This window comes from Antrostomus carolinensis, unplaced genomic scaffold (genome assembly GCF_000700745.2).
Source record: "Antrostomus carolinensis isolate BGI_N321 unplaced genomic scaffold, ASM70074v2 scaffold13189, whole genome shotgun sequence".
Classification (NCBI taxonomy): Eukaryota; Metazoa; Chordata; class Aves; order Caprimulgiformes; family Caprimulgidae; genus Antrostomus; species Antrostomus carolinensis.
The window spans coordinates 1-13,251 of NW_010336480.1; the positions used below are offsets into that span (position 1 = coordinate 1).

The following is a 13,251-nucleotide window of genomic DNA, read 5'->3' on the forward strand; positions in this document are numbered from 1 at the left end:
AGGAGCCGCTCCCTGCCCCGAGGGTCAAGCCCAGTGAGGTTCGTAACACGCCGAGCCCCCAGTCTCGGGTGGGCTCTGTCCGTCCGCCCTTGATCTCTGGTTTTAGTTATTTTGAGGGAATTTCTCTCTCGCAGATGATCTCCGAGTTGTGCCAGTGTCTCGAGAAAGCGAGCCCGTGCCCGATCCTCTAAAAGCGGAGTTATTACAACAACAAGTAAAATCATATGCGTGTAAGTACCGTACAGCTGTTCCTGCCAGTGCCCCGAGCTCAGCAGTATTGGTTTGAAAAACTTCCGTAAAGAAAGAAACACAGCTGCCACCTAAAACAAAGCCGTGGGGTTTTGTGAGGCTTTCAGGCTAAACACCACTGAAGTACAATGCAGGTATGAGTGCTAATGACTTTCTGCAATGTGAATGTCAAAATAAGATGTGGAGAGAAACTTTCTGAAGTACAGCAGTCCAATGTAATTATAAGAATATAAACTGTTATTGTTCAGAGACTCGTTAATGTGAGGTTTTAAAAATCTCATCTTGGAGTGTGTCACAGAATCACAGAATGTTAGGGATTGGAAGGGACCTCGAAAGATCATCTAGTCCAATCCCCCTGCCAGAGCAGGAACCTAAATGAGATCACATAGAAAGGTGTCCAGGTGGGTTTTGAATGTTTCCAGAGAAGGAGACTCCACAACCTCCCTGGGCAGCCTGTTCCAGTGCTCCATCACCTTCACTGTAAAGAAGTTTCTTCTCAAGTTTAAGTGGAACCTCCTGTGTTCCAGCTCACACCCATTGCCCCTTGTCCTATCATTGGGCGTCACTGAGAAGAGCCTGGCTCCATCCTCCTGACATTCACCCTTAACGTATTTATAAACATTAATGAGGTCGCCCCTCAGTCTCCTCTTCTTCAAGCTAAAGAGACCCAGCTCCCTCAGCCTTTCCTCATAAGGGAGTGGACCTAATATTAAAAGTTGCTCCTTGGTGTTTAGATCAGGAAGCTTGCAACTCAAGGTTTCAAAATCCTGTATTCTAATCAATGCTAAGCTTAAACGTGGAATTTATTTAAGAGAGTGGCTTATTTAACCTCTTTCGAGGTCTAATTGTGGTTGTCTTTGTGTTTCAGGCATAGTACTATCTATTTTGTATTAAACAAGAATCCTGTCGATATGAGCTGGGCTGTGGAGGAATGGAAAGAAGGCCTCTCTCCCAGAGTCCTTCAGAAGATTCATGAGCTGGAAAGTCAAGTAGACAAGCTTAAAAAGGAGCGTCAGCAAAGACAATTCCAGTTAGAGTCCTTGGAGGCAGCTTTGCAAAAACAGAAACAGAAGGTAATATAGGTACTGTGGTCATTTCCCTAGAATGCCATTCTCCATGCCAAACACAATTATAAAGATTTATTATCTGGCTGTTGTTAGAGGGTGGGTTAGCATTTCGTTTCTTTACACTGACTGGGAAGGTAGCATAGAAGTCTAAACTGCTTATCTTCATCATATTTCTTACTCATCATATTCTCCGTTCTGTTTAGTTCTCATTAACTATTGAGAGAATTCCTGTCTCTTCTCTCCAAGTCTTTAGCATGATTGTCCATCTCCAGGTGTTTATATTTACTTTGAGGCTTTCTTCCAGGCTTCCGTTTAGGATTAGGAGAATAAATTACTTTATTGTTTTGCCTATTTAAAAATCTTGAAGAAATTACTTTGTTAATTATCTTTAACAATCTTGATAATGACTAGGCCTGTTTTATATAATAGAGCTGCACAGTTGACAGCCTCTTTCTGTTTTACCTTGCGTGTGTACAGCTATCTAGCTCATCTTTTACTTAGTTTATGTAGATATCCAATTTCTCCTTGTAGAGAATGCATTTTGGGATTTGTTTTTTCCATGTTTGGTGCTTTTGGGTTTGTTTGTTTGTTTGGGGTTTTTTTTTGTTCTTTCTTTTTACAAGGCCAGTACACCTCACCTGGCTCTACCCTGCCAGGAAACCAGAGACCTTCTTGGTCAGGGTTCTTTGATGCTTCAGATCAGAAGTGACTCATTTGGTTGAATTCTGTTTTGTAATATTTGAATACAGCTCAGAGAGAGTTTACAAAGTTTGCCTCTTACTCCCTTTAGACTGTTACTGTTTCCTAGCAAAACTTAAGCCTAGCATTTTTCTTGGAATTTCTTCCTGTGAGTTTCCAGGTACTTGTCTCAACCATCCAGAGGTACTGCTGTGCTCCCCAAACTAGAAGTGTGCTCAAATAGCTGTGCTTTAAAATTCTAGAAGCAGCAGCTAGTCAAAATTATAACACTGTGCCAAGATGTAGCCTGACTGTAGTCTGCTCCTCAGAAGCTGGAGAGGAGGAGAAGGACATCCTACTGTCAGGCTCTATTTACAATTTAAAAGCTGCAACTCTTGATAATCATTGTGCATTCTCTGTTTAGTGAGTCAAGGTATTCTGGTTGTTAAAGTTAACAGACAGGAAAGAGAGCAAGATGATCAGTGAAGAATGCAGACTAATGTGGATTATTAGTATTTAAGGATTGCTGACATTTTCATGAGCTTCTTTCTAGTCAGTAAGTCAAAATTTTTAATATGACCGAGTTGAATTTTAGGAAATGTGGTTTTGTTCACAGCCAAGGATACTTAAACAATGTGTGTATCTGGGGTTCCCAGTGCTGTCAGGATTTTGAGACACTAGGAAGAAAGTAACAGTGTGAAAACTTTGTTATTAAGATAATTTGCACAGAAGCGTAGAGAGGACTTGAGACTTTTTTTTTTAAATGGTCTATATTCCAACTAGGTTGAAAATGAAAAAAATGAAGCTGCAACACTAAAAAGAGAGAACCAGAGCTTGATGGAATTGTGTGATAACCTTGAGAAAGCAAAGCAGAAAATTTCACATGATCTTCAAGTAAAAGAATCTCAAGTCAACATACAGTCAGGGCAGCTGAATTCCAGCAAGAAAGACATTGAAAGGCTAGAACAAGAACTGAAAAGGTGAGGACTTGCTGTATGTCTCTAACCTATGTACAAATAGTTGTTTTGCTCATTTAATGTGTCCTTTCTGGTCTTCTAGTTTCTCTTCATCTCATACCTCATTCAGGTTTTGTGATCAGAATTTCAAAATATTGGCCAGTTTTTATGTTCATACATGCATATACAGACTTCCATGTAAATTTATGTGCCACTTGAAGCAGTTAGCAGCTCTAGTTCCTGTTTAAATTGGGGGAATTCTGCAGTGTCATATGAAAAGGTGTCTACTCATTCTGTAATTTTTATTTTTTTTTAAATAAAAAAAAAGCTAACACAATTGACTCACTTGATAAAAATAACTTGCAAAGAGCTTGGAGTTGTAAGAAAAGTACACAGAGAATCTATTCTGTAAGATCAAGTCTACCAATAGTATATGATGGCTGGAAGAAGGAGGTGTAAATGTCTATTGGAGTGGAAGAGGAAGCTACCAAAAGCAATGGTGCTGTGACTGAATCCTGTTGCTTTGGTAAAGAAGTGCCTAATTCAAACACCTCAACTTGTAAACACTTATTATTGACACCACCTGCATCTACTGTCTGTAGAGATGGAATGCAATTCATACAGTAAAAGAATCTTCTGTAATGCAGACATATCTAAAATCCTTCGTCTGAGGGTGTTAATAAATGTAACAGTTGCTCATAGTGAGGGGAGTGTTTTCATCTGCTAAACTTGCTCTTCTACTAGAGAGACCCTCCATTCTTGAATGAGAGAGGGGTGAGTCTCTAATACTAGATTTCTTAATGGTTTGGTTTTTGTTTGTAGGTTTGGTTTTTGTGTGTTGTGGGTAGATTCGTTTCGTTTCCCTCTCTGTCTTTTCTTTAACTTCTGGATGATATGCCTTGTACATGTCCTAACAGAAGCAAATAAAGAGGAAACTCTGTTGGCCTTTCTGTTTTTTTCCCTTCGCTGCCCCAACTGCTTTGGGAAAACTGAAGATAGTTGAAGATGGAGAAGAAATATCAGCAAAACAATTTGTGACCTCTAGAAACACCAGCTTTGTGTAAGGAGTTGCTGAGATCTTGTTGGGCTCTTCAGCCTGGAGAAGAAAAGGCTCCAGTAAGACCTTATAGCAGCCTTCCAATATTTGAAGGGGCCTCCAGGAAGGCTGGGGAGGGACTTTTTACAAGGCCAGGTAGGGCTAGAACAAGAGAAAATAGCTTTAAACTGGAAGAGGGTAGGTTTAGATTAGATATTAGGAAGAAATTTTTTCCTGTGAGGGTGGTGAGACACTGGAACAGGTTGCCCAGAGAAGTTGTGGATGTCCCCTCCCTGGAATTGTTCAAGGCCAGGTTGGATGAGGTTTTTGGGCAACCTGGTCTAGTGGAAGGTGTCCCTGCTGATGGCAGGGGGGTTGAAATGAGATGATGTTTAAGGTCCCTTCTAACCCCAACCATTCTGTGATCTGTCAAACAAGAAACTAGTGAGGATCAACAGAGTGGGTAGAACCAAACTCGTGTTTTTGAAATCTGCTGTCAAATGTTGGGCCAGAGAGGTTGCAGGCTAAAGAAGTGTTCCATTCATCCATTCCTATAATTAAGTCCAGTTTAGTAAATTCTCTCCTTCCTGTTATATTACTTTGTATAGCTGTATGCTACAAAAGATCATCAGTTACTCTATGTAGCTTGATCTTAAAGATCAGTTTTGGTTTTGTATTTGGTTCTGTTTTGTTTTATGCTGATAACTGATCACTTGCTACTTCGTAGCAACTGACAATCTGCTGGCAGAGGAGTTCTTGGTGTTGTGCTTTAAAAGGGAGGGAAAACAGGCAAGTTGTGGAGTCACTGATGTGATGGTCTGCAGCCTGGAGCCGTTATCTTACTAACCTGTACTTGCTGAGCAGGACTGAAAATTGCTGTATAACCTCCAAACTAGTTATCTGGTTTCACTGTAAGAGCTTTTAACTCTTCATGCTTACAAAAATCACTGGCATGGGTAGTCTGCTGTGGTGTTTTAGGTAGCAATGTAAAATGGTACACATGAAAAACCCACTGTCGGGTGGAGGGTATTCCCTTCCATTTTCATGAGGTTTGCATAAATTTCTCAAAATGTGCAATATCAGAACATAGAATAAAAGTATTATACTTGTTTCCTGCCATAAAGATGCTTACTGAAGAACGAGAGTTTTATATTGTCAGTGTGTACAGTGCTTTGAGTGTTGTAGCTGGACTAGAGCTTCACACAGTGAGATCTTAAGCAGTTCTAACTGTTTTTCACCTACTTTGAATTTGGTTTTGTTTTTTAGCTTTGACTCCTATGTAATTGATTAAATATGTAGAAACTAAATAAGGTATATTCTTCATATTTCTGTCTTGTTGTACCTAAAAATTTTCAGTGGATGTATCTTGACTTGTTCTTAGAATCATATAATTTATTTGTGTATTTCAGGCTTTTGATATTTTAGTTTCCATTACTAATTTCTGCTGCTGTTTCTTTCCTAAACAGATACAAAAGTGAACTTGAGAGAAGTCAGCAAACATCGATTGCAGGAGATTTATCATTTGGTGGCACTCCACAGAAAAGTTTTACCGCTTCTTTAACACCAGTTCAAGGTCATAGTGGTAAATGAATTTTTCTTCATCTAGCACAGACAGTTAACTGTCAGTTTTCTTGGAAGGTGGAAGAGTATTTTGAACGTTACACTTGTACTGACTTGCCTAGTTCCTATTCTATAGCTTCTTATGAGGGCACCTAATTCATAGCACCATAAGTTCCAAGTTTAAAAATTGTTAGTACAGATTGAACACATTGCAAGTATTACATCTTTTCAGCACTGTGCTGATAGACATGGAATAGTAATAGGAACATCCACCAACAGACTACAGCAATTTTTTTGAATGCCTGTTCCTAATGTCAACTCCTCCCTTCATGTAGTGAAGAGAAGGTTTCTTTCTTCAGGTACCACGGGTGCTTTGACTAAAGTTCAGTCAGCAGACGTGTTATTTCTTTAGAAAATTATTTTTAGATTATTATTGTGCTTGATAATCTGCACATTTTATGCACTGTATCCACTTCAAAGCATCACTTCTATCTTCAAATTAGTGACATCAAATAGATTTAAAATATTTGAATGAACTGGAAAAGTGAAAGGCTATTTCCTTAACTGAAGAACTTCTGTAGCCAGACACCCTTATGCTGTCTACACTGAAAGATTTTTCTCAGTCTTACTCTGATGGGAAATCTGAGATACTTTCTTGCACTCTTGTTCCTTTTAATTTCTTTATATGTATTTGAAAAGGGATACAGTGGTGACAATGTCAAGCATTCCACTAAGAGTGGCCCTCTTGAAATGGAGATTAGATCAAAATGATTTAAATAATTGTATTTAAAATGGTATTGCTAGGGAGGTTTTTTTCCTTTGAAAGCTGGAGTCTTAACTTCTTTAAGATCATAGAATCATAAGATATCTCAAGTTGGAAGGGACCCCTAAGGATCATTAATTCTAACTCCCTGCTCCTTTCAGAACTACCTAAAACGAAATCATATGACTAAGAACATCATCCAGATGCTCCTTGAACTCTGACAGTCTTAGTGCCAAGACCACTTCCCTAGGGAGCCTCTTCCAGTGACTGATCACACCCTCAGTGAAAAACGTTTTCCTAATGTCCAATCTGAACTTCCCCTGATGCAGCTTCATTTCATTTCCTCATGTCCTATCACTGGTCACCAGAAAGAGGAGGTCGGCACCTCCCTCTCTGCTGCCCCTCTTGAGGAAGTTGTAGACTTCAATGAGGTCACTTCTCAGCCTTTTCTTCTCCAAGCTGAACAAACTAAGTGACCTCAGCCATTCCTTGTAAGTCTTGCCCTCAAGACCTTTCACGGTCTTGGTTACTGTCCTCTGGACACACTCTAGTAGTTTGATGTCCTCCTTACACTGAGGCTCCCAAAACTGCACATGGCACTCGAAGTGGGGCTGAACCAGTGCAGTGTAGAGTGGGACAATCACTTCCCTCAGCTGCTCCTTAGAATGTTATGAAGCATTCTACTTCTTGAACTTTCTTGAGAGAGTTGTAGAATTACATACAAATTCACGAAAAGGGAAGTGAGACTTGTTTTGGACTGATGTATTCCTCTTACAATTTCAGCAGAACAATCCTAAATAAATCTTTGTCCAATTCCTATTGCATTGGAAAGGAACTCAAGGAAAAGGTCCAGCCTTATTTTCTGGTCAATGCTATTGGGTTGCTGATAGGAAGACTTTAAGGAAAAAAAAAAAGCATATAATCTGTATGTATGAGTATATATAATGTAACACATCTATGTTATATATATTTTTTTATGTGTATATATATTATATATATATATACAAACACTTTTTTTAGAGAGAGAGATTAAAAAATAAAATTCTGGCATTCAATCCTTACTTTAAACAGTTCTGTTTTCATTCTAGTGTCAAGTTCCAGATATCCCATCAGTGTACTTTTGAGGTCCTAAATTACTGAACTTATTGTGTATACAATGGTTTCTTCCTCATGATCTGACATTACTAACTGTTCATTTTTATCCTGTGATAGCAATAGGCTAGAAAAGATTACCTATATACTAAGTCAGATTTTAAAGAAGTATTCATCATGTCTTTGTAGATGCTAAGTTTGGAGAATTGGAAGAGAAATACAAGAAAGAAGTACAAGAAAGAAAAAAGCTAGAATTAGAACTGAGAACCATCCAGGCTAAGGTAAGTATCTCTTGAGAATGGCATGTGTGGTATCTAAGAAAGTAACTACTGAGTGAACTTGGAAAATTGAGTGGAAAACTAGTGAAATATACTCTGCAGCACTTAAAATATATTTTTAAAAAATATAATTAATCTGTGTGTACCGCCATTCAGAAGTAACCTTGGAGAATCCAGAAAAGCCAGCAGAATTGAATAGCAAAAGAAAGAAGGACATTAAAAATAGAGAACACATCCTTCAAAAACCTGGAAGCCTCATGCAAGCAAGGATAAGAGAAAATGGTGTCAGTTTTGCCAAGTTAAATATGATAGGATAATAAAATAACCTTGAAAAGTTTATGAGAAATAACTTGCCTAGCAAATAAAAACTAGTAAATTTTTTCAAAGTTATAAGTAGCAGGAACTGCATGTGAATCTCTAAGGCCAATAGATGACTAAGATGTGAAAGCCCTCAAGGAAAAAAGAGCCATTGCTGAAAAGCTGAAATAATTTTTTATTTGGTATTTACTATCTACAGGCTTAAAAATTTTCTGCATCAGAGCCTTTCTTTATTGGGGTTGGATCTGTGGCGCAGCCTCTAATTGAAAAGTCAGAAGTAGTCTTAAAATAGATTGATAAAATGAATAGTAATAGAAAAATTCCCCAGATACACATAATATTTACCCATAAATTGACAGGGCATTGCAGTGTGGCACTGCTGAATCACTGTGATGTGTAACTTATTTCATTCTTCTCTTGACACTGGAAGGTAACAAGGATGATGCCAGTTTTTTAAAAAAGCATACAGTGCTGATTCTTAGAAATGTAGTTTAGTCAGGCCAATTTTTTGTCCTGGGCGAATTGTTAGAAACTTAAATCAATGTTTATTGATGCAATAAGAAAGTACATGTAAAGTATTTAAGTAAAAATGATTATTAATTTCCCTTAATTTCTTGGATTCAAACTTTTGTCTGAGAGACTCTGTAAATTTAAATGGTATATAAGGGGAATGATTACTATATGCAAGGTTAGGTTTATCTATCAACAAGTTACTTTACTTACCAACAGTATTCTGGACTATAGAGGTTTCTGGCTATTCCTACATAGCATCCTATTCCTAGTTGGAGTGAAAAGTCAGGCTGGGTATTACCTGGTATAGGGCTTTAGTTTAAAAGTACAAATAAGAGTAATCTGAAAATTCAGTTTAAAAATACAATAGATGCTTTGTGTTTCCATTTTTTTTTTTTTTTTTTTTTCACTTAAGGAGAGAAAAACACCTAGTATTTTGGCTGTATTTCACCTATATTTTGGCTAATTAAATATTATTTAATCCTTCTGCGGGAAGAGGTTGAAAGCTGGTAGCTGGCATATTTCACTATTGCAGTTTTTGGCTATTCTGTGTTTATACATTTAAATAAATAAGTCTGTTCTGAATTTACCTGTGTTTATCCAGAAGAACTAAATGTGGGTCAGTTATAAGATATGTTAGTCTAGACTTCTATATTTTTTGCAGCTTGCTTGTGTCAGCATTTGCCTATAAAAATGTAGGCTTTGATTTTGAAAAATGTAGGAGGTAAATGATGGGATCTCTCTTGAAAAAGACAAAAATCTGGGTGTGTTACTTATAAAGATACACATATCAAACTACTTTTGAAGATCCTGGTTTGTGTTTGTAAGTATCAGCTTTTCTTGGATACTTGGGTTAAAGTTACTGAATTTATGTAGTATAAAAAATAGTTATGAAACAGTAGTTTGCACTGATGGATGATGTGGTGTTATAAAAATGTGAAATTACCACAACCTTTTATCTTTTATATAATAAATAATTTTTTTAATAAGTTGAATATGGAGCTATGTGAAGGTTGATCCTTTTTTTTTTCTTGGACACAGAAAATAAATCAGCCTCAACCTCAAAGCTCTTTGAGTCACAGGGAGATTGCTCGGCATCAGGCTTCCTCATCTGTGTTTTCATGGCAACAAGAAAAGACACCATCTAGAAATGAAGCAACACCTGCAAGGGGAAGTTCTGCAGCATCCTCTTTTCCATGGGAAAACGAAACAAATTCTAGTATAATATCAGAGAAGAATGAGTTTGACAACAGCTTTGCTGAGAATTTTAATTCTTCACTCATGATCCAGCTAAGAGCACAGAACCAAGGTACATGAAATATTTCTTTAAAACCCAGAGGCAATTTCCTATATAGGTTCATGAAAACTGGTGTGTAGCTAGAAGAGAGGTATTGAAATTAATGCTTTAGTGAGCGAAAGAGAAAGATACCTGTCATTGCCTTTGTCAGCTAGCCCAGTGCGTGTATTTTCAATGATCAGCTAGTACATAGAGGTTACCCACAGGCTATGGTATCTTTTACATAAGGGATGTGAGAGTGAGGAAGGAGGAGTTCATATTTTTGGGGTGGTTAGGGGACATCATAGAAAAGAAAAATGACCTTCTTCGATAATTCTGTTGCTTGTGGAACAATTCTCTTAAAACAGTTAAAAACTCTTCAGGTTTTTATTACATCTCACTGTTAAATTCAATTATATAGCTTCCTTAATTTTGTATGACTTTTGAGATTTATGACTGAGCAATACCTGTGTTAAAAATTTATTGATTGAAGACGCTTAATTCCATAATGGATGTTACTGGAAGCACAGAATGAAGTATGATGCCAAAAGTACAATAAAAAAGCAAAATATGATCTTGTATTGCATGTATTGACATGAAGAAATAATTATTCCTGATATCTAATAGTCAGAAGAGAGCAAATGGTTTGCTGTGGATTTGGTGAACATTTACTTAAGCCTACTATTTGGACCAGCTTTTCCACTCACTGTTTCTTGTAGAACTGTTTTACAAGTTCCTGTACTGTCCAAACTGTTTATTGAAATACCTACATGTAAAACTTCAACCTAGGCAGCGTTTTCAACTTGGAAGCTATATAAATTCAACATCAGGAAGACAGTTTGGCTTGGGTCTTTTTTGTTTGTTTTTGTTGTTGTTTTGGGTTTTTTGGTTTTTTTTTTTTTTTTTTTTAATAAAAAGAATTACTAGATAGTAGTAATTCTGGATAACACTTCCTGTAGCTGACTAATATTTTTTACTGAAAAATTAAACTGTGATTTTGGAACTCTTACTGATGTATATTGTGACAAGATCACTTGGTTTCGCTTTATGTGCGTGCTGCTTTGGGACAGGAAAAGATTAAAATATAAAATACTGTATTTACAGTTGTCCAATAGCTGAAAAGCCTCCCTGAAGCAGAGGCAGCAAACAAATGTTTGTAGTGGTTATCTCTCCTTTTAAAAATAAAAAAATAAATAAAATAGATTATGAAGTGAAAATGATTGATTTAGGGTCAGCTGTCTTCCAGTCTTGATAGTTTTACAAATGTGTAGACACTTGGAAATTTGAGTACCTGGATGACATACCTTTCAAGGCAGAAAAGTATCCTTAATCTTTACTGTTTTTAATATTCAGAGTTAAATTCCACTGTTAAAGACCTAGAACAACAACTGCAAGCTCAAGAAAAAGTGAAGAAATCCCATATGAATAAACATCAAGAGACAGAACTGCAGCTGGACAGAATGAAGTTGGAATTAACAGAGAAGGATAAAGTTCTGAACAAAACCAGAGATAAACTGACTCGAATGAGAACACAACTTGATCAAGCTACCACACAGGTAAAATGTTGCATCACACATCTGACTGTTCTTACAATTCACTCCCAGTATTAATGCGCGTCAGTTTTCAGCCATTTTAGTAAGAACCAAGATTCTCAGATAAGTTTATTGAGCATTTGCTGAGGATCAAGTTTTGAGAAGTGTATGTTAGTTTGATATGTATTACTTAAAAATGTAAATACTCGTAAGCAGTTGCCCATTTTCTGGAAGGTTTTTATACCACCTGAAGAAATATTTTTCACCCTCCGGCAAGATTGACTGGAATTCTGAAAAATATTTTCTGCTCAAGTTGCATAGAGCAACAATGACATCTGCTGGCAAGTTCTGACCTTAAATAGAATCTGTTGTGCAACTTTGGCTGAAAATCAGTATCTCTTGCTTATTCCACAGGATGTTGTGGGGACAGAGTCTTTGGATTTTAAATTACTTGTGTAAGATAAAATCTAGGTTAAAATGCCATGCAAGATTGAGAATACATATAGTTTCCTAATCCTAAAGAGTTTGAACACATAGTAAAAAAAAAAACAATAGGGTAGTACAATTTACTTAGTCAAGAGTTTGCACAGTGTATTTATATACATACATCTGAAAACATTAAATGGTTCAGATTTTTGCTCATAATCATGCGAAGAAGATGAGAACATCACTGTTTAAAATAATTTAATTCAAACTGCAGAAGATAACAAGTAAGAATTTTCTCTTTTTTCCTGATTAATCAAGTTTCATTACCTTCCAGTAATGAACAGGTTTAGGGGAAGTCTTGGCTGGGTGTGTAAGGTAAAACCATATTCTTAACACAGTCCATTGACTACAAAAAGGCACTGTCATCATGGTGAGTCTGTGGGAAGTCAACTGACCGAACCTAACAGCTCAATTCCTCTGAATAAGTCTTTATTTTCATTTATTTGATTCCCCAAATGACCTGATTCAACTTCCTAAATGATCAGGATATTATGTATTTAATTTTACCTTGTTAATTTTCTATGGGTTTAAGATAGTTGAATTGTTTTACTAAGGAATCAAAGGGGCATTAAATCCAGCACAAGGCAAGGTCACATAGCTGGGAACATGCCTGGGGAAGGACAAGGAGGAACAGGACTAACTGGCCCCATTTAAACCTAGGTGCAGCCCTTCCTAAAGGTGCAGCCCAGCATCTTGTCCCAGGAAGTTCCTTTGGTCCTGCTGTCTGGAGGTTCCCCCTTTCTGTTCTGTTTCTTCTTTCTTGCATTGAAATTGGATCTCTGCCTCCCCCTGGGCTTTGGATGTAGAACTGCACTGAGGTTCTGGTCTGTAGCTTCCTGCCTCATAGTCTGAATTTAATTTTGGCAGGCTCCTTGCACGCTTTTCTGTCACTAGTACTAGTCACAGACCTTGACCACAGAATCTCCTCTGTGTTAGCAAGTATTTTGACATAGTGTGAGGTCTTGCAGCCCTTCTTGCAGGCAAGTTTCCATGTGATCTTATGGGAGCTCATGATCCTTGCAGTCTGTGCCTAATAACCAGACATCCCAACACTACTAACTACTTCTTATTTTCTTATGACATAGAGGGACTATTGTTTCACTAACTCATTAAACAACCCTTGTTGCTGAAAAAGAAAACAGTCCTGTTCATCCTTTGCTGTTTTTTTTTAACTTGTGGGGGGAAAAAAAAAGTATTGTGCATCTTTTGCATTAACAGATTGCTTTTGGAATAAAAATGTAGTTTTCTGTTCAGGGAGGTGAACATTGCTTCACTCTCTTAGGTAATGTATTATTAACATAATGAACTGAATTAGATAACAACCTGACATACTCTTAACATAGAGGTTAATCTAGAACATAGGCTACTTTTTTTTTTAATTAAAGTTTAAATTGTGAAAAAAACTCTTCTGTTGTTGTTGAAACTGACTAAGATAGTTGCCTCTTTTTTT

The 13,251-nt window shown here is 37.1% G+C and overlaps 1 protein-coding gene across 1 annotated transcript; it reads left to right on the forward strand.

Annotated features, from left to right (window-relative positions):
• Positions 1–134: 134 nt before the first annotated feature.
• On the forward strand, positions 135–11,339 carry LOC104520126 (centromere protein F; the record flags this gene model as incomplete). Its single annotated transcript, XM_010174872.1, has 7 exons — positions 135–234; positions 1,118–1,322; positions 2,778–2,974; positions 5,453–5,568; positions 7,591–7,682; positions 9,549–9,816; positions 11,137–11,339. Coding segments are annotated over 7 exons (1,181 nt in total), but the record flags the coding sequence as incomplete, so codon positions are not given.
• Positions 11,340–13,251: the final 1,912 nt, after the last annotated feature.